The following is a 24,401-nucleotide window of genomic DNA, read 5'->3' as shown; positions in this document are numbered from 1 at the left end:
TATGGGCTGGAATTAAAGTGCTCATCTTAATTTTAAAGCTGCATGTAGCTTGGAACCAGGATTTTTAATGAGCCAGGATTTCACATGAGCTCCCAAGGAACTGTCAGCATGCAGAGGGTCACAAGGCCAGCTGGCTAGACCCAGCTGAGTCGTCTCCTTCCAGCCGTCCCGCTGCAAAGACCCATTGGCCTCTGCTCCAACGTAAATCAGCGACCCGGGCGTCAAAGCCAGGGCACACTATATCAGCCGAGTGAACTGCACACACAGAATAGGCATGAGGCTTGTGGAAGCATACTACAACTACAGATTTATTAATCATAAATCAGGACAAAGAAACATGTTGTCTCTTTCTTTGTCTTCTCAGAGAGACAGAGAAAAGCAAAAGCTATTCACACAACGGAAGTTCCCAGCAAGCTGTGCTGGTATGTAAACAGGCATGTGACATGCAACAGTTCCATGTCTGCAGCTAAAGGTGGAATAAAATTTTCCAACAGGAACTGCAATCAGAAGATGATGTTCTTCCTTGGTTTCCACCAGTTTCTGAGATAATAATTGCTCTTATTAGACACAGAGTTTCCTCAGTGGTTTCTGCTTGCCCGTGGGATTCCCACCCCACCCCCCGTTGAAGGTGACCTACCAGATCTATGCTAAAATAGTGCTAATTGAAACCTTAAAATATTGTGGTAAACAGGGGGGAAAGCCAAGGGAGATATTTGCTTACATAATATCATGGAAAACAAAACTCAGCTTCATTTCTGATTGGCCAAGAGGTGGGAGGGGAGTGAAATTACCTGCATAGGTAAATCTAATTAGTGACTAGGAGGAGAGTTGGAATAATGATGGAGAAAGAGCTAAAAACCAGGAAAATGACATCAGTCTAGAAAGCTGCAGAGGACTCATGCGCCAGAGACAAAAGATGCTCAGCTGGCCAAGGGATTAGGATGAGCTGAAACTGCTTTAAGTAGAGAGAAAGTCTAGATTTAGGTATATATCGATGTGTCTTTACTGCTCTTATGTTTAATTGTTAAAGCTATTCTGAAATCTGCCCCTGCTCAAATTGCTGCCTTTCAAAAACCTTCAGTGAAAGTTAATTTTCTTCTGGGTTAACTTTGGTATGATGCCTTGTGTTTTACCCTGTGCCTAATTGTGTTACCACACAGCACAGTACAGTGAGTGGGCAAAGTCAGTCAGTTCCAGAAATTAAAGGGCTGTTTAATGAAAGCCAGGAAATATATATAAACCACTTGGGGACAGCAGTGAGGACCAGAGAGGAGATTTGGGTCGCTGGTTTGCTCCCTTCCAGCAGTGTGGGCTGTAGCAATTCATGATGCATGTGAATAAACTAATTTTTTTTTTATGCCAGTTGGCTCAAAATGTGTTAGGTCTGGTGTTGTATTAATTCATCCAGTACTCACCGCACTCTGCATCTATTCCAATGCATGTCTGTGTTTCGTTTTTCCTACTATTCTTATTTGGAGAACTCTCCTCTTGTCTTACTACTGTGAAGCAAATGATAAATGCATACCAAGTGAGGAGATGCTCGAATCTCATTGCTTCATGTTGTTTCATAGGTCTGGAAGCAAGTACAGTTCTTGGACAATGCACTGAAGGACATCCAGGACATGCTGCAGGAAATGACCATTTAATTAAATATCACTGACCTATTGGTAGAGATTTGAGACATTTTTAGTTGCTCCAATATATTAGCTGAAATTCCTCTCACTGTATTTTTCAGCGGCACGCCTACACATTTTTGAAAGTGACCCTCGTTCCTCAGTGGTGTGTCACAGGAAAACAAATCGCAACTCTTTGCCATTCCCTTTCAATGTCAATATTGCCTTAGGGGCTGGCACTTGGCAGCTTGAGATGGCTCGACACTTCTTGTGTCTCAGAAGAGCTTGTCAGCAAGATGGAAGACCTTCCCCGGCAAAAATCTTCGCTTCCAGGTAGAGGTAATGCAAACTCAAATTACCGTTTGGCCATGTCCAAACATGAATGCGTGAGGGGGAGAGGAGAAGGGAAAAAAGTACAAGTAGCCAGGATGAAACATGTCCTTTGAGGAAACATATTGTTACCTCGGGACATGTTTGCTCAGATATGGACTAGCCTGAGGCAATGAGTTGTTCATAGCTATAGTCCAGAACCAAAGCTTTTGTGGCTCCAGTCTTTCTTATCTGTGCTGTTTCACCTTTGCAGGAGAATTAATAGATTTTCTTTCTACTGACACTCCATTCTTGAGACGAAGACAGGATTTGTACTGTTCCCCCTTTAGCTGCTTTCCCACAAATTGGATTATTTAGGTAATCTCAAATAGCTACATGGTTGATGCTACGCAGGCTGGCAGGAAAGCCGCCTGGTAAATTCTAAGCACAAAGTGACAGTGCTGCTGAGATGAATACATGCCTGGCATTGGCTACATTTCACAACACTAACTAGCACATTTCCCAGCAACATTGAATTCACCTGTAAGTATCATGGTGTCAGGAGCTGGGCAGAGGAGGAGGAGTGGTGGAGATCACGTTCCCATCCTGACCCTTCCGTGGAGGAGGAAGAGGAAGACAGTATAGATTACAACTGTGGTTTGCGGGAGGTCGCAGCTCAGAGGCAGATGAGGGGGAAAGTTGGGAAATCATGGGAGAGCCAGAACAACACCCAGCTGACATATTGTCATTAGAAAGCATTCCAGACCCACCATCTCCCAGAACCCAGACAGCCTTAAAAATAGGAGAGCAAAGAGCTCAAAGACAGAGGGCACATATTCCTGGATCCTTATCTTCTACTTCTTGGTTATTTTTTTCAAATACAGAGAAAAACCTGCTATAGAGAAAGGAAATGTGGTTGTATGAATCTGTCCCAAAGGAAATGTGGTTGTATGAATCAGTCCCAAAGTCACACATAAAGTCGATAATTTGATGGGTGCAGGGTTGTGAATGTATATATATTGGCCTCAACTTGATAGGTTATAAACTGACAAACCAATCTAAAACTTTTCCCCAATAGTAAAAGTTAATATATCCCCCCCCAAAAAAAACTATTCATCACCTATTATGCAGATCCATCTTGACAGTGCTGAGATGCAGTCTGACTGTTACCTGTTTTGGACTTTACCAAGACTTAAAGCATATCCTCTTTGTGACATCACACATGACATCAGAATGGCATGTTTGCATTCAACCTAGACTATCTCCATGCCAACAGCAATGGCCAGTAAACTTCTGCAACCAAGTAACCATCAGCCTGACTACCCAGTTGTTTCTATCTAGACTATTGGATGTTTATTTTTTGCTCTCATAATCAAAGCCTGAAGAAGAGCTGTGTATAATCTGAAAACCTGCTTCCACTGTTAAAGAAAACTAATTGTCAGGGACTGGGCAGAGGGGAAATGGTGGAGACCTCCTCCCCATCCTGACCCTTTCAGGGAGGAGGAAGAGGAAGACAGTATAGCTTTACAACAAGGGCATGAGGGGGGTAGCAGCTCATAGGTAGATGAGGGGGAAATCATGGAAGAGCCAAAAACAACACCCAGCTGACACATTGTCATTAGAAAGCATTCCAGACCCTCCATCTCCCCGAACCTGGCAAGCCTTAACAGTAGGAGAGCAAAGAGCTCAAAGACAGAGGGCACTTAGCGGCACCCATAGAGGAGGTAATGATGATGATGAAGAGGAAGTGGGAGAGATGGGGTGTGGAGATTCACTCAGGACTCTTGGCTCCCCACCAGCATGTCCATTGCTGGAACTGAGATAACCCCATATGCTACGGACTTGTACAAAGGAGGCATCGTACTGGTGCTGGTGGGGAGCCAAGTTTGACTAGTCCCGCCTGCACCGCAATCGTAGCAATGCCGTAAGCTTGGGTCTCCACGCCAGTAATTTCCTCAATCTCCACTCGTTCTTGAACATATTTTTCCTTATGGTTTGATTTCCCCCTCCCCAGGCTTCCCTCCAAGGCTGGATCTAGACACATCAAAAAAAAAAAAAAAAAAACATTTCAGGAAAATGCATTGTAAAGCAAATAATGGGAAATCACATTGGCAAAGGTTCAAACTCTACAGTGCCATCTAGCATCACACACATTTATTTTTTACTGATGTAACTGAGTCCCTAAATTTCCTCTGTCAGCACCTGAACAAAGCACTAGTCCTTACGTGTAAAGCTGTCACCTTTCTACTGATTTATCTATCTAGAACAACATACGGAAATGTCCTCATAGATGGCCAGCTGGGGTACACAGTATCCCACCCTTAACTTAATGAATATGTAACACCATGAGACTTTGATGTATTTATTTGTTTCAGTGCACTGTACTTGGGGGGGGGGATGAGGTTTTCTCTCAGTTTTTGTTTTCAGTTATTAATTATGCTTAATGTATGCTTTAGATATTATGTTTCCCCTTAATCTCTTGTCATTCCTTCCCTTTGGCTATATCTCGCTGTGAATTAGATCACTGAGCAGTATATATATATATTTGCCCCAACTAAAATATCTCATCTCTGTGATGCTGATAACAAGTGTTTTGTTTATTTAAATCATGACTGGACTAAATTTCTTCACACGCAAAACCCACCCTCATTTAAAACCCACAGTCTCTGCTGCACACGATCCCTGCAGGCAAAGATTTATTGTGTTTAATATATTTTAAGGCTATCACACAACAAGTAATTCATCTCTTTGGGGGTGGGTATGTTTACTTAAAATGAAAGGGAGGAAATACATTTATGTGTGTCTCAATGCTTCTTGCCTGTCCGCCCCTCCAGCAAAAGAAACAGCTCAGTCTGTAAACAAATATCAGCCACACGATGCCTGAAATTCCATGGAGTTTCCTTAAGCAGATATTATTTGATATATATTATGTGCTAGACTCTCGTGTGACCAATAAACAAAACTCAGGCCATAACTATGCAATAGGGTCATGTCACTTCAGATTCTACTTCAGTGCTACAGACAGGAGCCTGATTCATTTTGGACCATTGCATTTCAGATTCTGAAAACTTGAGACTTTGGATATCTCCCTGTTGTCTATAATGGAGACATCAAAAATAGCTTGTGTGTGTTTTTTTAAAAAAATAAAAGAATACATTTGCAAAGAGAAAAGATTTCGTTAAGTGAGAGGTTCCACTCTAGGTGAATGCGGAAGACTGGTGTTTTTCTATTTCAGCGGGTTTAGGCTACCTGATGATTCATCACTGGAAACCCAAGCAAATCCCTCATGAGCAGCAAACTGAAGCCTGAGAAACTCAGCATCTTTGTAGGAAGCCAGCAGAGATATTGCCAGCTAAGTGTGTTGGGGAAAGGAGCTTCTCAGAGAGAAGTTTTTGGACTGTGTTGTTGTTGTATGTGGCATGAGGTCCACTTGCACAACAGAACTTTCCTCCCTCTGTGCCCCCCATGCCTTCTAAATATGCTCTGTGGGATAGGGGGAACCCCAGAACAGGTATAGGGAGGTGGAAGTCCCATTTTATGAGCTGACACTTGTTCTCTACACATATTCTTTTATTGCTACATCAAACTTCACTCTGACGCTATGCCTGCGAAGTGCTTTGAGTTCCCTAAAGCGCAAGATAAATCCGAAGTGTTCTCAACTTCTGTAATACTGTTGAGCTCATACACTCCTTTTTGAGGATCATCGAGGCCTGTTCTTTTTAATCAAGCAGTTGCAAGAGAATCCGCAATCGCTGCTATCAGGCATGATTCTAAAAAGTTTGACTTCTTAATACACACTTCACTCTGCACTGCCATAATCAGTCTGGGATTCTTATCGTGATTTCTCCCCTCTATTGTTTTCAATATCAAAGAGAAAGCAATCATGGAAAGGCTTTTGTTCTACTAGAGAACTTTAAGCAGGCTGATTAAGTTGCAAAGGGCATTCTGGAGCCCCTTGTCTCCAGGAAGGAATTTGCAAAGGATGCTTCAATTACTTTGAGAGAAGTGTCCGTGCTTTCCTGACCGTGGGTGTGTGTGTCTGTGTGTGTGTCCTTTTAAAAACATTGAATAAAAAAAGAACAAAAAGGACAAGAAACCGTCTAATCAAAATTCATGTGTTTGTGAAAGTGACTTTGATAACAGAGTCAGAAAAGATGACTTCTCAGATGTGACCAACCTTTTGGAAACCTCATGCCGTCTGGCGTGTTCTTTAACATGGTTTGTGTCTTATTTTCAGTCCCTCATTCCTCCGGTGCCAGGAAGAAGCTGGCGGGTGGTGGCTGAAGGCCTCATTGAAGATTGGCTTGACTCACAGGAATGCCACCTCCTGCTGGTTCATTTTCCTATTGGCTGGCTATTATTAAAGTTAACCAGGCAACAATAGCAAACCTATAGGAAAACCTTGCAGGAAGCTGATTTTTCGTTGTCAGCTCAGATTCCTCTGACTTAAGACACAGGCAATGATTGTGTTTCCTATACCTGCTGTTATTTCTTCCTCCCCCTACTAATTAATCCCCGCAAAGCAAGTGATGGCAATATTAATTGTTTTCTTGCCTGCATTCCAGGCTCAGTGTGCTTGTTTTGTGATGGAATGGGCTAGCCGAATTTTGTGATGGAATGGGCTAGCCGAATTCTTTTTGCAGCTCTTGGTTATTATATGTTTGTTTACAATGCCATCCCTAGAAGGGATTTCAGGTTTTAAAGAAATGTTATACTTTGATGAAGAAGATGACTTGAGTAGACACTTTGGGCAGTGATGTAATAGAGCTATACAAAAAGCACTGTTCTCACCTCATTTATTAACCTTTGGGTTCTAGGTTGCAGAGACCTTTCTTGATTGTACCATAAAGAACAATTACGCATTGTTATTATTATTATTATCATGCTGTTTTTAAGTGTTCCAACACTGTGGATACATTACTTCAGTAATTTTTCTGTCGTGTTTTTTCGGTACTCACCATGAAGTTGTTACAGTGTTTTTATATTTGTTGGAAGCTGCCCAGAGTGGCTGGGGCAACCCAGTCAGATGGACAGGGAATAATAATAATAATAATAATAATAATAATAATAATAATAATATTAGGATGTCCTTATTTTTACCAGAGAAATGATGGGTGGTATGCCATAGGTAAGGAAGCTGACATTGGCACAATTGGCAGCTTCTCGCCTAACAGAAATGCCAGGTGTGAGCGTGCAGTTTTCCTCAGGCTTGCAGGGTGAGAGTAAATGTTACGCTGCCCCACCAACCCACTCACATCAGCTATTTAAAGTGGGAAGAAACCATGGAATGATAAATTACAGATTTAACTTAATATGTAGTTGTTTCGCTCTGACAGGCTCATGGATTATGGTGAATGCTTCCTTCATGTTGGATTTATTTGTACGACATGGCACCCAGATACAAAAGTGATAAATGCCTTAGACGCTCAAAAACAAATAAATAAAACAATTAGGAGGCATTCTTTCGCTTCCTCCTTCCTCTTTTTTCTCTTAATGATTCTTTGCTATACTTCATTAGTGGCGCTCATTACTCATCACTGTCTGCCATGCAAAAGGCAATTCCGCACAGCGTTGTGTATTTTTCCCGTAATAGTTCATGCTGAGTCAACACCTCATTCAGTGTCATTTATGTAGTTTTCATAATGAGCTCCTAAAATAAACACAAAAGACAATTAGCTTTATGCATATGACAAATTATTCACGCTCAGCGGATGAAGCAGTCAGGTAAAAAGGAAAGGGGCCCCACCAGGCCTTAGCAAACTAACGTCAGTCTCCAATTACTCCATCTGTACACAGCGGCTCAGGAGACTCAAGGTGGACTTTGATTAGACGCTCTTCTTTCTGTCAATTTGCTAGGATTTACGTTAATGCTCAGTGTTCCATCATAAAATGCCTAACACTTAATGGATCTGAAGACCGGTTTCTGGGAGGTAAATAAGCAGCAGGAGAGAGCTATTGCCTTCATCCATGTCTGGCATGATGGTTGGGGGCTTCCCAGTAGCATCTGGCGAGCTACTGTGAGAAGTGGGATGCAGGAATAGGTGAACCTTTGGTCTTACCCAGCAGGGCTGTTCTTCTGTTCTTAACTGAAAGGAAACGAATTTAAGGGAAGTGGGATTGTGGTGATTGCTGCTGCTAACCGTGTCTGTTCGTATAGTGTGCTTTTATCCCAATATTCACCTGAAAAAGTCTCAGGATGATTTGCAACAATCAGTAAGCTCAAATAATCTATTGCCTCTGGCTGACAGACTGAAAGACATGTGGCACAAAAGGAATGAGGACTGGGATGAGCAAGGAAAAAAGCAAACTCAGTCACTACTTCTTCATTTGCAAGGTTGGTAGAACATGAGACTCTTAATCTCAGGGTTGTGAGTTCAAGACCCATGTTGGGTGAAAGATTCCTGCATTGCAGGGGGTTGGATTAGATGGCCCTCGTGGTCCCTTCTAAGTTTATGCAGTGGTACCTTGGGTTACATACGCTTCAGGTTGCAGACGCTTCAGGTTACAGACTCCGCTAACCCAGAAATAGTATCTCGGGTTAAGAATTTTGCTTGAGGACGAGAACAGAAATCGTGCAGCAGCGGTGCAGCAGCAGCGGGAGGCCCCATTAGCTAAAGTGGTGCTTCAGGTTAAGAACAATTTCAGGTAAAGAACGGACCTCTGGAACGAATTAAGTACTTAACCCAAGGTACCACTGTATTTCTATGATATATGATTCCTACCAGGGAGAGGGAAAGAAAACTCAATGAAGTTGCTCGGTCTTTGGCTGATGGATGGGGCCTGGGAAGCACATGATCAAAAGTAAATTGTTATATGACCATTACCAGAAAGTTGAATCCACATGATCATATATATTCAGGGGCATCAGACTGCTCCCATCGAGATCATAAAAGTGGCAAAGTATTGCATTAGCAGCTAGTGAAATCCAGGAAGTACTCTTGCATTGAGGAATGTGAGCATTTTCCTAACCTTCTGTGAAAGTGATTGACAGACTAATTCTGCATAAGGAAAAATTAATTTGTAGTTGCACTCACAACTCATTCCAACTTGTGAAAACCTTTCATACCACTGCCAACCTCCCAGAGCTGAGACAAGGCCTGATCAAATGGCAGCTTGCGATAACGGACCCGCAGACAGAGTTAATGGAATTCTCTTCGTTTCTGATCTCTGCCAGATTTTAACCTTGGCTCACCCCGTGAGAATTTTCATTTGGACCATTTCTACAAGTTTGGAGAGGTTTAGGCAAAGCTCCCTGGAAGCCTGCTACTCATTATTGCAGGACTGCAGTGGTACCTTTATCTGTGCAAAACATTTTATTTTGCAGAGACTCACGCCATGTGATTCCAAAGTCCTGGAACAGAAGTGAATGGAGCAGAGAAAAACATGTGTTTACATTCAAGAGCATTGGTCATGAAAGATAAAGATTAGGAGAGAACAGTAAACATGCAGGCATGCAAACACAGAGCGGTGTTACCTGTCAATGATCCATAAAAGTAAAAAATAATCTATTACTTTATGACTGAATCATCTCTGTTATGAACTGTATAAACCCACAGACTTCTTTTTTTGCTGTTTAGTCGTTTAGTCATGTCTGACTCTTCGTGACCCCATGGACCAGAGAACACCAGGCACTCCTGTCTTCCACTGCCTCCAACAGTTTGGTCAAACTCATGTTAGTAGCTTCAAGAACACTGTCCAACCATCTTGTCCTCTGTTGTCCCTTTCTCCTTGTGCCTTGTGCCGAGTCTCCTCCAGCACCATAATTCAAAAACATCAATTCTTCAGTGATCAGCCTTCTTTATGGTCCAGCTCTCACTTCCATACATCTCTAAAGGGAAAACCATAGTTTTAACTATATGGACCTTTGTCAGCAAGGTGATGTCTCTGCTTTTTAAGATGCTGTCTAGGTTTGTCATTGCAGGTGTCTTTTAATTTTGTGACTGCTGTCACCATCTGCAGTGATCATGGAGTCCAAGAAAGTAAAATCTCTCACTGCCTCCATTTCATCCCCTTCTATTTGCCTGGAGGTGATGGGCCCAGTTTTTTTGATGTTGAGCTTCAGACCATATTTTGCGCTCTCCTCTTTCACCCTCATTAAGAGGTGCAATTAAACTTGCCCCTTCCCTCCTCTCCCCTGTAGTCTTAAGATGAGGTGTGAGACACACGGGCATGTTTCATGGGGAATGGCCTCAGAAGCCAACTTAGTATCTCCGTCAAGCCTAATTAAGATTGTGGGTCAGAGTTTTCCCTCTTCGGCCTTCCCAAATGCCTTTCCTCTTATGACCTTCTCCGTATGGCAAGGTAAGGTTTGAATCTGAATGCTGACCACGTTCAAGGTTAGACTGGCAGGCAGAAGAGAGGGGGACTTCTCAGCGGTGGTGCCTGTAGTTTTGAATTCCCTCCCCATGGAACGACCTGCTCTGTTGCGCAGTTTAGAAGGATGATAAACATCTTACACGGGCAAGCTTTGGGAAATAAAATACAGTGGTACCTCTGGATACACACACCTCTGGTTGTGTATCCTTCAGGATGCGAATGCGACAAACCCGGAAGTATTTTTCTGGGTTTTGCTGCACACAGTCTTGTAAAATGTGAAAAAATAACATTTACTCAGAATACTAGTTGAAGAGTAACAGATACAGCAGCTTTGTTCAGGCAGGCTTAAAATGGTAATTCAGTTACAATGACATACTTTAGTCCAGCTTAAAATGGAGTGAGCACTGAAGATGCTTTCACATCTCTGGCTCAGTGGGAAGTGATGAAAAAGAAGATGTGCCCCGGCAGGTAAGATAATATATATAGCTACACCACCCCCCCTGGTAGGGCACAGTGGGAGATTCTCTCACAGAGTCCTCTCTAGCAAATTTACAGGAAAATTCTGTGAGCTTCAGTGCCTATCATGTGCCTATAGCAAAGCATGAATTGTTGGTTTGACTGCATTTTAAATATCCCACAACCACTGCTGCCTTGTTTATACATTTTACCTTAATTTTGTTGATCATCCTGTCTTCAGTTAGTTCCCTTTTACAGGATTTAGGCTGCTCTTCGAGCTGCAATACATGTAATATTGTGTATTGTGTACTGCTGACGGTCTTCAGCAATATTGTGAGTTTCAATGCTGGAAGGTTCTATTGAGACATGCCAGTAGGATACCAAATCTCAGAAGAAGCTTCTTTCAGAGATGTTGTTTACCAGCCTACCCTTCATTTCCCAGACAACTGTTTTCTGTGGGGCAGAAAAGGGGGCTATATAATAATACACATACCGAGAGCCACAAAGCAGCATTCCAACTTTCCCAAGCATCAGGCTGCTGGTGTTTCTTAAAGATGCCAAGGCTTGGACTTTATTAAGTTTTCATGATGAGATCATGCCATGGGCCTTATCAGAGATGCACCAGTCTACCAAGTGCGCAGTTGTGTCTGCATTCAGTTGACACTCAAAGGAGGACTTGTTTATGTATCCCAGTCAGAGGTAAACATCACAGGAAGTCCTACCAGACAAATGCAATTCTGTCTGCTCACTCAGCTGGTACTGCTGCTTTAATAATGTCTGAACAATGTCTGAAGGCAATCATAGCTGTATACAGCCATCAGTAGTGCCTTTCTAAATGAGCCCTTAGTGTTCAAACTTGTATCATAAATGGTGTTGTTATCAGGGCACACTAGCGAAACACACATACAGGATGGGAGGGAATTATCTCTCTATTGCCATTCACTGCACATCCATGTCTTAAGCAAAACTCCAGAGGCCATATCATATTGCACATAGGCTGCTGCTTATGAAAGCTACACACCTAGCCACACACGAAACTGAACATGCCCGTTTGCTGTCTGTGATATTGTACCCCTGAATGCCAAGTCAGCTAGGATGGCATGTGCATGGAAACTAAAGCAGTGCAGACATTCCCTTTGTTGTTTCAGGAACCACATGCAGAGGCTGAACAAGTTGTAGCTGCAACAAAATGTTGCCGTATGGAATGTTCCAGTTTAGAGTTCCATTCTTCCTCCTCTCCTGCTTTTCCATATCTCCCGGTGTTTTGTTGCCACTCAGCATGCTCAATACTTAAAGGCCTGGGAGGGCGGTTCTCCCCTTAGAGTTCCCCCTCCAAATATTTTTGTACTCCTCTAAACCACGGCTTTCTCCAGAACATGCTGATACCTCCCTCTTCTTTCCCGGTGGCCATATCACAGCCACAATCCTCTCAGCAGTCACCTACTGAGTTTGCCGTTAAGAAAGGGTGATGGTGATGTCCTCTGGCTCTCCAGAGGTTGCCGAACTACAAATGGGATCCTATTAATGAGGGTCCTGGTTGTGCATGGGCCCCTGAGACAACCCCCGCCAGGTTGAAGGTGCTGGGCATGGCCCAGGCCTTGTCTGTATGGCCCCACAATCACACCAGGCCATTTGAGCCAATCGGTGCAGGTGGCGTGATTGGTGGGGGCCTATAAAAGCGGCAGTGCGATGTGGCTGAGGCACTTGCTTCACGCTGCCGAATACCCGCCCTCCCTATTTGTAGGTTTTGCTGCTTTGGCCTTGCTTTGGATATTGGTTGGTGGCCTGTTTTGGAACAGGGGCCAGGTAGGAATTTTTCCACTTGGCAAATTGGCAGTGGCCACTTGGTTTCCCCATACCCCCTTAGCAATTATCACAACTTTGTAAGGTTTGGCAGTTAGGCATTGGCTTAATGAAGTGTGTGGGAGGGTTGATGCGGCCATCACCTGCCCCTCCAGAAATAGGGTATTCCAGTAAAGGAATCTGGGAGTCCTGGATCTCATCTGAAGTCCACTTGAGGGGCTAGGGCCATGCCAGGACCACAGGAATCCCGGGGTGAGCTTCAGTTGATCTTCATCAATGTTGCTCCCTTGTTTGGTGTTTACCCTTTCAGACTACCACCCAGAGAGGCAGGAGTCAGTTATAGTCTGCTACCAATGCCTAAGCCAATACCACTCACTTTGTTGTAATCAATAAAGTTGTGGCCTAAATTTTGCCCATTAAATTAAACCAAAATTACGTATCAGTGTGAAGTTATTTACTTGGGGAAGGGTTTGGGGGCCTCGGGGCGCAACTCCTCCCATCCCTACCTAGCATGGAGAATGGCCAGGGATTATGGGAATTGTAGTTTAGCAACTTCTAAAATGCCAAAGGTTCCCCAGTCCTGCTCTACACATTCAAATATGACTCATTCAGTATGGCTCCAGTTGGCACTGTTAAGATGTTGATAGGATGTGTCTGCTTGTGGACTGCAATGTTTCATGGAATGGACATCTCCAGACATGGTCCCAGGTTGCACGTGTGTTGTGCTGACCAAGTCTATATTTGGATTTAGATCAGGGTCTATATAGGCTTTATTATTATTATTATCTCCTCTTCCCTACTGAGAAGAGTTATTGTCAATTGACGAGTGCCTCACCTCACTTCCATTCCCCACTTTGTGTGAGGCAAATCTGGTTTTGCATTAAGACTGCAGCCTTAAAATAATTCAGTGGGGCTGAGCTCTTTATATAAATAGTTACCTTTGAAATATATGTAGTTTGGAAAGACTGAACATTTTTGACAGGCAACAAAATTGTTTATTTAAGATTCCCCCCCCCCTGCATCTCCTCCCCAAGTTAATTTCCAGTAGGATGGTAGATGAAGCAGGCATACACTAATGCCAGAAGAAGGTTTAGATTGAAAAAGTTAGAGTTTTATTACCACAAACTGGAAATGCAAATAGCCAATCGCTTGTTTCAAACTGTGCAAAGTTAATCGATAAATCACACCTGCATTGGCCATTTATTCTGTTCTAGTTGTGCATATAGCTGACATTTAAGGCTCATACATTACTTCTTTTATCTATAAATTTCTTAAATATTACAAATATGACACCACTCCTCTGCCACCAACTCCATGTGCTTCCAGAATACTTTCTTGGTGCTAACTCACTCTCTCTTTTCTTTCAAATTAATCCTTAAGATCCATTCTAGGTTATAACTAGGGATGGGCAGATCTGTCAATTTCGACTTTTCTCAGTTTCTCATTTTTCCAATCTTAAATTTAACTCTCCACATTTCCACATCAGTTTGTGAAGCACTTTTTATTTTTTAAAGAATCCCCATGAAAATTCATCAGCATTTCAGTGCAAATTTCTCCCAATATAAACATTTTTTTATATGGAGAGTATTCCCCAATATAAAATCATTTTTGATAATTTATTTTCATGAATGTATCAATTTTTATGCACATTTTACTCCAGTGTTCTTTTTTTTTCATTTTGTATTCATTAGCTGGGGAATTGTACTGCAATATTCAGAGAAGCACAAATTTCAAAGGATGCCTGTGTTTCGGTTTGCCACTTGTTTCAAAAAGTTCAGAATAGGTACATTATAACTGACTTGGTTTTGGAGAGAAGAAACCAGTTATTGCCCCCAAACTTAGCATTTTAAGTCATTTGTACAAAGGAAGGAGAATTGTATGTGTGCATAGGCCAAATATCCAATTGTTCCTCAGTACACTCATAAGCCTTCATAAATGAATGGAGGATTTCTCCTCACTGAGCCAAAAATCTCTAGAAGTGCTGGCATCTGGACTCTACAGTATGCAATTGCTGCCAAAGCATGTGGCGAAGTCCTGGAAGCTTGCAATTCAGCAAGCTGAACACCCCACACCACCAAGACATGGCAGTTCATAGTGCTGGTGAGATGCATTTGACTTAGTGTGTCACAAGTTGGGCAGGCCTCAAATGTGGTGTGTGTGTGTGTGCATAAACTTATTACAGTAGACTTGACAATGGGCTCTGTTCATGCTCTGAGAGTGGTGCTCTATGCATAAATTGTTCTCATGTACATACTGCCATGTTGAATTGGGATCTGGGGTGGAGGATGCTGGGAATTTTGATGCACACCAATTCTATAAGTGCTTGGATCATGGCCTTTTGTTACTGATATAATCTGGCATGGCTACACTTTGATAATTCCCCTTTTTTCTTTGTTCATTGCATCTGAAACAGCTCAGCTGTTCAACTGGTGAACTGTGTGATCTTGAGAGCTTCAAGCTGTGTCGCAGGTGGATCACCCAGCCTTCGGGTCTCAAAGTTTCAGCAGAATCAAATGGCACAGATTTTGCTGAACTCTACAAACTGTGCCCCCCCCCTTCTGGTAGGCAGAAAAATAGCATCTCAATGAGAAGTTATCAAGCCTTCTTAATAGGCTATATTTCTAAGTGCGGGAAGGTGGTACCCCCTGCTTATTATTGTCAAACAAAAATGAACAACAGCTGCCAAGGGAAAAAAAAAAGATTGATTAATGCAAATAGCCACCTATCAACAAATATTCTCTAAGAAAAATGGCAGCACTAAAAATTCAATATATAATACTTAAAATTAACAATAAGCATGGACCACAATGGTGCTGATTCTATAGTTCAGTTCTCAAGTGCCATTTGGGCTCCTCTTGTTTATGATACTTTATTACAAAGATTTTGTGTGTGTTTGTGTGCGTGCATACGTGTGTGTGCATGAGGGAAAGACCAGACGAAAAACATGTTTTGCATGTCACAAGGGAGAAAGCACAATAGATGTTTTGAAGTTTTGCCACTCTTTGGGTACATAGATGCCTCTAAGTGAGTGGTTTTCCACTGGGCTTCAGAGCATACAAAACCTAGTTGATTGATATTTACAACTTCAAAAAGAAAAGAAAAAAAGTGAAAAGTGTAGGGGATTGAACTGTGCATTACTGTCTCAAATGGCACCTGAGTAAGGATAAAACGTTTGTGAGAGGAGAATGGCTTTGGTGGGGGGCAGGGAGTTAAGCTATACTACAGGATGTCAAAGACGGAAAGAGATTATTCACAGGAAATGAACAAAATCTATTTGTACCTCCAGGACATTTTTGTTATAGATTTAGTCCATTTGCACTTGTAAAAAGGGTGTTTTGAAAGCCTAATTAGCAACAGGAAATCAGAAGTCTGTGAACAGGAATCTATTGTTTTATTTAATATGGAAAGTGAGAAATCTTGCCGAAAGCGTCCAAGTCACCAGTCAGGAAAGCAGCTTGCATCAAGTGTGTGTGTGCGTATATGTATGTATGTAATGGAATTATATATTGCCTTCACTTTTACCCCTCCACAAAATGAAGCTAGAACACTAATTTGTATGCCAAAGGACTGGTTTTTATTGCCTTATGTTTTATTTGCTTTGTCCAAATGTAGGAAGATGAAAGAGGCAAAATGGATGTGATGTCTCGCAAGCTAGAGTGATTATTTGTACAACATATAATACCCTATCCAGCTCAGGACCAGGCTACTTGAGAGGCCACCTTATCCATTATAGGCCCACTAGGCCACTGTGTTCTGAAGGAGAGTTTCTCTCTAAAGTCCGCAGAATGACAGAAGCCCACTTTCCAGTAAGGTGGAGCAGGACTTGTAGTGTAGCTTCCCTTGTTTTTGTGAAACAGCATCACTGGTGAGATACAACAGTAACCCGCTATCTCAACTTTTCTAGAACGACGGAAGACATTTTGGTCTCAACAAGCTTTTGTCCCAGCAAGCTTTTCTGGGTGGATGAAGAGGTCTCTGCCTTACGTTTGGAAATACAGTGGTATCTCAGGTTACATATGCTTCTGGTTACATACGCTTCAAGTTACAGACTCCACTAACCCAGAAATAGTGCTTCAGGTTAAGAACTTTGCTTCAGGATGAGAACAGAAATTGTGCTCCTGCGGTGCGGCGGCAGCAGGAGGCCCCATTAGCTAAAGTGGTGCTTCGGGTTAAGAACAGTTTCAGGTTAAGTATGGACCTCTGGAACGAATTAAGTACTTAACCTGAGGTACCACTGTAATACAAAACGAACGCCAACCTTTAGTTATGTAGCTTCATTCCAATGTAAAATGTATGTGTCAAAATGCTATAAAAGAGCCATGAATTACATATTATTACCAGACTTCTAAACAACAACAAAGCAAATGCAAATAGTCATATGTGTTTGACTAGTTCCCATTTCTGGCCAAAGATGAACATGTGAGTTGAAACAACTTCGGCTTCCTTTGCTTCCTTGACTTTACTAGGCCAAGATTTAGCTTTCTTTGGTCCTTTACTTATCAATTAATTAAATTAATTAAATTAAATTAAATTAAATTATAAAATTATAATTTAATATAATAAATTAATAATAAATTATAATTTAATTTAATATAATAAAATATAATATATAAATTATAAAATAAATTGTATATCGCTCATCGTATGAAGATCCCAAGATGGTTTGCAAGATGAAAAATACAAAATGAGAACACAAAAAACATTTCTGCAGTCCCAGTGCTGAGTGTTCATATGGGCTGTGTATGATCCAAAACAGCTGGAACGCGCATTCACAGGTGGAAAAGCAATTTGAACATTTTCTCTGGACAGCCAATAGACATGGTTGTGCCACTGACATCCTTAATTTTTTAGGGCCTAGATCTGTCTATGCATCTATATATCTATATATTTATAACGTGTAATCAAACATTTTACGGCAATTTGTATAAAATGTGATTCTCTGGAAAAATATTTACTCCCCATCTAGGGTTTATAGTCTTAGATTTAAAAGCTTTGGTGCTGTGAGCTGGAATGCAATGGGCTGGATAATTAAACCAGCCTGGTTTTCAACAGCGGCTTTTGGGCCATTGATAATTCATAACTCTTTCCCTAATTACAGTTTTAGAGATTTACCTCCTACAAGAACAACCAACAGCATACTTCCTCTTAGAAAACACACCCTAAAACATGGAGTGGGAATTCAGGACTTGGTAGCAGCACGGCAAAGATGGCTTCTTTAACATTTCATTGCTGTATTTATAATATAGTGTATTATAATGTTAACAATACAGTGTATGAACAGTGTGGTTTTCATACTCATTGTAGTTAATGAAACATGGAAAGTCCAGTGTAAATCTTCACTTACTACATTAGTGATGGCCCAGGGTTTAGAGTATATAAGGCAAAAAAATGTCCTCATAATGACATTTAGCCCATCTCCACTGCACATAACTACTAACAACTACACATAAAATCAAAATGCACTGATTTACATAACATTATTCATGCATAATTCCTTGTCTCCTGCTGTTTTATATTTTCAATTGCTATTACTAATTTGTTGTGCTTATTATGAGTTATTGTTTTAATATAGTCCTTGTATTTAGATTTTTTTGTATTAAAAAAACAGCAACAAAGTCTGGGTTTCATAATGTTGCATTCCCAATTTTCTTTGCTATATAGTCTCTTCTTCTTCTTCTTCTTCTTCTTCTTCTTCTTCTTCTTCTTCTTCTTCTTCTTCTTCTCCAGTATGCTGAAGTTGTGGTGAAATTGCATGGCCACCTTGGGGATTATTTTTAAATCTGGGATTGGTCTTCAACATTTGGATCACTCTTATGATTGATTGATTTCATTTAACAGATTTCTAAACTGCTTCCCAGCCAGAGGCCACCAAAGCCATCTACAATATAAAAATAGGATAAAATATGGAACCCGATTTCTAAAAACAATAGAATCGTTTTTAGAAAACTAAAAACAATAAAATCATAACTGCAAGTATGCAATCAATATTCCATAAGTGATGGGGTCATCCATCATGTAAAGCCTTCTTGAATAATAATAAAAAATGTCTTCAGTAGGTGCATACGCATTGTGCTCCTCTAATTTTGGCTGATACTTAATTCTAGACAGCTGAAGCTGAAACACCAAAAGCCCAGTTTCCAGTGCCAACTATGTGCACCTCTAGAGCACGAGGACCTCTCAGCAGTTTGAGGAGTGCAGTTGCTAGGCAGGGTAGCAACCTGGTTCTAAGATGTTTAGGTCTTCAAATGCTAAGAGCAGAACGTTGAACTGTATCTGGCAGCATTTTGGCAGCAGTGCAGTTCCCTCAGCAGAGGTGTAATATCATGCCAAAGATTAGAGCAAAAGTTATGTACATTGGTACCTCGGGTTAAGTACTTAATTCGTTCCAGAGGTCAGTTCTTAACTTGAAACTGTTCTTAACTGGAAGCACCACTTTAGCTAATGGGGCCTCCTGCTGCTGCCATGCCACTGGAGCACGATTTCTGTTCTCATCCTGAAGCAAAGTTCTTAACCCGAGCTAATATTTCTGGGTTAGCGGAGTCTGTAACCTGAAGCGTATGTAACCCGAGGTACCACTGTATTGCCCATTCCAAGAGCATCTGAGCCTTGAAATTCCTCACCAACCATCCCAAGAGACCTTGTGGCTTGACCAAACATGATGGACTCTATTCAACCACTTGTTACTAAAGTATGGATGCATCCCAATTTCAGTAATCACCAGGGCGTTTCTCTTAATGCATTTCTCTTCCAGATTTCTCTGCCAGACCTCTCCCTCCATATTTGTTTTTCCATTAAAATAGTTGTCACTTATTTATCTCCAGATTACTTCTTCTCGGAGGCAGCTGAGCAGTGTTTTTCATGCTTGTTGAACTCAATTACGAGCAGCACCTCTTCTGTGCTTCACTTCCCATGCCATGGCCTCATCCAAGTCCTATGATCTTCCATCAAGGGCTTGACCCTCCCACCCTCCAACCAGCTTCTTGAGTGGACTCAAATTTCAATTGCTAATTCTTGTCTTGGGTCAATTGAACTTGTTTGTTTGATTTTATTCTGAGACGCAAAATGGGGATACCTTTTAAGATTAATGTCTAGTTACATGCACAAACACATACACACTTGAACAAGCTGCATAACCTTGTTCCCCTGAGCAATAATGATTTACCCAGGGCCACCAGGTTACCTTGAACACCCACTGCTGGTCTATTAAGAGATGCATATTACCTAATTGTATGCCTCACTTTGCGAGAACTGAAAGGCAAATATTTAACATGCCACCATCTCTCTGTAGCACCACAGATACAAAAGTATTTAATATAGCATCATTTCAGCCAGAGTGCTGCGGCACAAAAATGGTCAATGCATTCTCCAGCATGAAGCAGATTCATTCAGCTTCTCAACATCGCTAACAAATTTTAATCAAAGAATTGTGGAAGTTTTATTGGAGTTTGTGAAAGGGAAAGAAGCAGTGATGTCCCATTTGCCTTCCATTGCTTGGTTTTTTTCTTAATATGGTTTCACGCCACTCCAATCTCTGAGAGGTGCAATATTTCAAGGTTTCCAGGTGCTTACCTAGGGTTCGTGTTTCCTTTTAGAATAAGGCACAGAGGAGACTGTAGTGTCTTTGTGGTGTATGGTTTATTTAAACATATATACTGTACAGCCCAAGCCTATGTTGAAGGGGTTCACAGCATTAAGATCCCAAGGGGGTCTTGTTTCTCCCATAACCACAGCCTTGGTTTCCAGCAGAAATCAGGCCCGGCTCTCTCTCTGCCTTTTCAACCCGGCACTTTCGCATCCTGCTTTTAGCTCACAGCACTCAGCTCCCTACTCTGGCCTTTTGTTCTTCTAACTAACCAGGGAGGGAGACCCACCTATTTCCCCTTTGTCACAGAGCTACTCGCTTTGTTCCCAAAGGAGAGCCTCTCTCCTTTGTTCATATTTAGCAGGCCATTAACATGCTAACCTGGCTATTCCAGCAATTGAATCCATGCTGGAATAGTTACATAAGATGAAATGTTTTGGGGGAGGGGGTGGAGCTGAAAATAAAGCAACTTACATAAGATGAAATTTAAAGCAACCTATAGCAATTGGGATAGGTTTGACTGAGAAGTGGTGAGTCTTATGGTGAAGTGAGAATTATAACTCTGGTCTGCAGGCCTTAGTTCAACATTCCAACCACACAGGCTCTTGGGGGAACAAAACAAGAGATAATTCAAATCTAATATTACAGTCTTTTGACCTTTCACTGTTTTGGAGTCTTTTTTCTTTGAATTTGCATGATGAGGGTACGAAAACAGTATCCTAACAGTTGCTTAGAAAAACAACTCTCATTCCCCCCCTCCAAAAAAACCCCCACAGGGGCATGTCTATTTATCTGTTCAGAAGCAGAAAATTAGCAACAGAGAGATGATGCCTCAAAGAAGGAAACAGCTAATTACAGACACATTTCATATATCCTCCAACTTTTGTCACTTTCAGTGACAGGATCAGAGATATCAATGTGGCTCCATGTTTGAATCTGTTTAGAAAGTGACATATTTCCCTGTACAAGTAGAACAAGTGCGCAGCACCTGAAGCCAAATTTAGTTTGTATCATCTCAGACGAATTGATAATATTCTGGACATGTGGCAGATACGTTTGGAAAATTAACTTAAAAGCCAGAAGGCAAAGGCAGTGGTGGAGAAACCCTCTCCAGCATCTGCGGCAGGATGCTAAGGAGCGGGGCGAACCACCTGGCGATGCATGCACGACATCTGTACGGACTGTGCATGCGTGGCATCCCATACAGACTGCACATGCATGGCAGCCCGTATGGACAGCACGCGTGAGCGGTAATCTGTACGGGCAATGTGCAAGTGGCAGCCCATACGAACACCGCGTGAGGGCACCCATACTGACTGCGTGCATGCCCTCGGCCGCTCTACAGCCAGGGGGAGGCAGCAGGCCATTTTGTCACCCCCCGGAGTGGTACCTGGGGTGGACCACCCTCTTTGTATGCCCCTGGGCAAAGGGGTTCTTTTTCAGGGATTTGGAAGAAAACGTCAAGTGCTGAAAAAGTCTTGAAAATTTTTAAATGGCATGCAAATTATTCACAAGAATAGTAATAACAAATCAATATGCAAGCAGATAATACAACACCTTCACTCAGCTTCTGGGAGCCCCAAAGATACAGCAGCAGAGAGGACCCCAATCTGGTCAATGGACCCCAAAGCACCCTTGCCAGCTTCCAGGTCTGTGCCAAAGCTCAGCTCAGATCAAATGCTAAAGCTTATCTTTGCTAAATTACCTATAGCTGACACCAGGGGGATCTCATGTTCTGGGCCAGCAGGTAAGCAATGTAATTAATTTTGGGAGCCTCCCAATGTACTGCAGCTGTGTTATCTCAAAACAGGGAACAGTCCTGTGAATTAGGAATTTTGGCTTGGAAGGCAGTCAAGTCAGCGTGATTTAGCATGAAACTACTGTCAGACTTAGGAGAACAGTGAAGCCCTTCTTCTCTGACAGGCCACATATAATGGTGACATGAAGGACCAATTATTGCCAGGCCAATACACCTCCTTGAGATACTTTATGTCTTCCAGTGTTTCCAATACACCTCTGGTTAGGGTATTTATTTCAGTCTCAAAATATTTTTTGAACATTTCAAGTAGGAAGGTTGGGACTGATTTGGAATGGAGACATGGAGAAAGCATTAAGAACCCATTCTATTCCTCACTGCTTCTGCGCTCTAAATGGATCCATTCAGCATGCCTTTCCTTAAAAACCAAGTACTGGAACTTGATGGCAATTTATGGATGTTGCAATTATTTGTTTATTATTTATTAATCACATTTATATAACACCCTTCATCTGAAGAACAGAAGGCGGTTCACCACATATAAATACAAAATAAGAACACAAAGTACATAATAAAACAAACAAACAAACACAATTGCCGACTGAGCTCTGGCTCAAAGTGCCCCACTACCCCCAAAGGCCATGATTCAAGATTTTGGCTAGTTATCCCTCTTCCTTCTTCGCAATCAGCCGGGGCTGAAAATATAGCTGGCCTGTCACAAGAGATAAGGTGTCACTCTTTACAGCTCTCAGGGCTGCATCAGACTGCTATCCTCGCTCCTCTTCAGAGGTATATGGTCTTTATCAGTCAGGTTGTTATTTTGTTAGAAATGTTCTGTTTACCTAGGAGAGACTAATTGTTGCTAGCTGCAACTGGACTGAGGTCACTTTTCATTTCAGTCCTCTTGTATTTTTAATTGATTTGATTTGCCTAGCCATTTCATCTCTTTCTTAAATCATTTTAGTGAACTATCTAATGAATCACTATGCTGTAATTGGCAATAGCTTCATGGGTTTGTTTTTTTCCCTTTCCCGCCCCCCCTTTCCTTCCTTGCAAATGGATACATAGCATATCAAATGAGCTATTTGAAGTGTCAAATTTCAAGGGCAATTTTATGATGCTTAATAGTCTTTCCAGTGGCTAACCACAGCATCCCTTTGTTAACAAACAAGCAATCATCATTTTCATTCCCCCCCCCTTCTTTTTTTGTCATTAAGATTGCAAATGAATTGAATGGCTTCTTAATGCTGGACTAGAGGGGCTTCTTGAGTCTGGTACATTATGAAAGGGACAGATTAAAGTGCTATCTTTGTATAGAAATGAGATACTTGATTCTAAGCAATGTGGTTTCATGCAGAACAAGCCATGCAGATAAAGAGAGAGGACTAAAAATAAAAACGCCTCCCTAAAGTGCCTTTGTATCTTAATAGAAAAAAGGGCATTTCACGGTATGGCCCGACTGTTCAAAATGTTGTATTGTATGTTTTTAAACAACAGGCGAAGGAAGGAAGCTTTATCCGAGAATTATCACTTTTATGATGGAATTGCACAAAGTCCTAAGCTTTGTTTGTTACTGTGGAACCTGCCAACCTTCCTGACGCTTGGCAGATGAAAATAGGTGTGCGCTATTGTGTACTTTGTCACTCCCCTATTATCACACCGAAGATCGCTCCCTGCTTGGAAATCGCAAGCTGTGCACTTTATTTGGCACGTTACCATTAATGCAGGTACGTTAAAATGAAGAGCGCATCTACTATCCACTCAGAGATTTAACTTTTATGGGCAAACTAGATGCCATTTCTGCAATTTTGTAAACAGCATTTTTTTAAAAAAGCAAATTGCTGTGGAGGCGGGGGGCTTTAAGGGGTCCTGATCCAGACTTCTTCTCCACATTGAGGAGGGAAAGCTTACATGCAAATGGCAGGCATGCGGGGGGGGGGGGAGGCAGGCTGATCCAGATTGGGACTACAGTGAAGCTAAAAAGTCAAAGCCCTCCATCCCCAATCCCGATATCATGGTTCCACTATGGATCCGTGCCTCACATTTACAATTTGCTTTTCACAAAACATGCTAATTTTCTGAATGCAGTCTCATTTTTGGAGACAAAGGAGAAATAACTAAAACCTGAAGCATGGCAACATAATGTAACATTATTTTAAAAACGCATCCCTAAAGTCTTTCCCAAAATGTTGCTCGCTTTGAGTAACAAGAAAGGAGTGACTATAAGGACAGACCAAATCATAGATTTTACACCAGGGGTAGGCAAACTAAGGCCTGTGGGCCGGATGCGGCCCAATCGCCTTCTCAATCCAGCCCGTGAACAGTCCAGAAACCAGCATGTTTTTACATGAGTAGAATGTGTCCTTTTATTTAAAATGCATCTCTGGGTTATTTGTGGGCCTGTCTGGTGTTTTTGCATGAGTAGAATGTCTGCTTTTATTTAAAATGCATCTCTGGGTTATTTGTGGGCCTGTCTGGTGTTTTTGCATGAGTAGAATGTCTGCTTTTATTTAAAATGCATCTCTGGGTTATTTGTGGGGCATAGGAATTCATTCAACCCCCCCCC

At 41.8% G+C, this 24,401-nt stretch overlaps 1 protein-coding gene across 8 annotated transcripts in view; it reads right to left on the bottom strand.

Moving 5' to 3' along the window:
- The window catches only part of LOC308482064 (uncharacterized protein), a 199,359-nt gene that overhangs the window by 26,750 nt on the left and 148,208 nt on the right, over positions 1–24,401 (bottom strand). For 2 of the 8 annotated variants that reach the window (XR_013988937.1, XR_013988938.1), the window contains exons 1-3: positions 3,043–3,506; positions 2,464–2,534; positions 1,416–1,499 (exon numbers count right to left, since the gene is read on the bottom strand). Coding sequence is in view for 2 of the 8 variants with exons in the window: in XM_081015079.1 (XP_080871205.1) it covers positions 1,416–1,499; positions 2,464–2,476 (97 nt within the window). In the remaining 6 variants the exon portion in view is untranslated. Of the gene's footprint in view, positions 1–281; positions 541–1,415; positions 1,500–2,463; positions 2,535–3,042; positions 3,518–24,401 lie in introns of those variants that run through there. The other 6 variants (XR_013988940.1, XR_013988939.1, XR_013988942.1 and 3 more) reach the window with 6 other exon arrangements.

This window comes from Podarcis pityusensis (genome assembly GCF_964106645.2).
Source record: "Podarcis pityusensis genome assembly, chromosome: 7".
Taxonomy (NCBI): domain Eukaryota; kingdom Metazoa; phylum Chordata; class Lepidosauria; order Squamata; family Lacertidae; genus Podarcis; species Podarcis pityusensis.
Note: the sequence above shows the minus strand (reverse complement) of the source record. Positions and strands in the feature narration are given on the sequence as shown.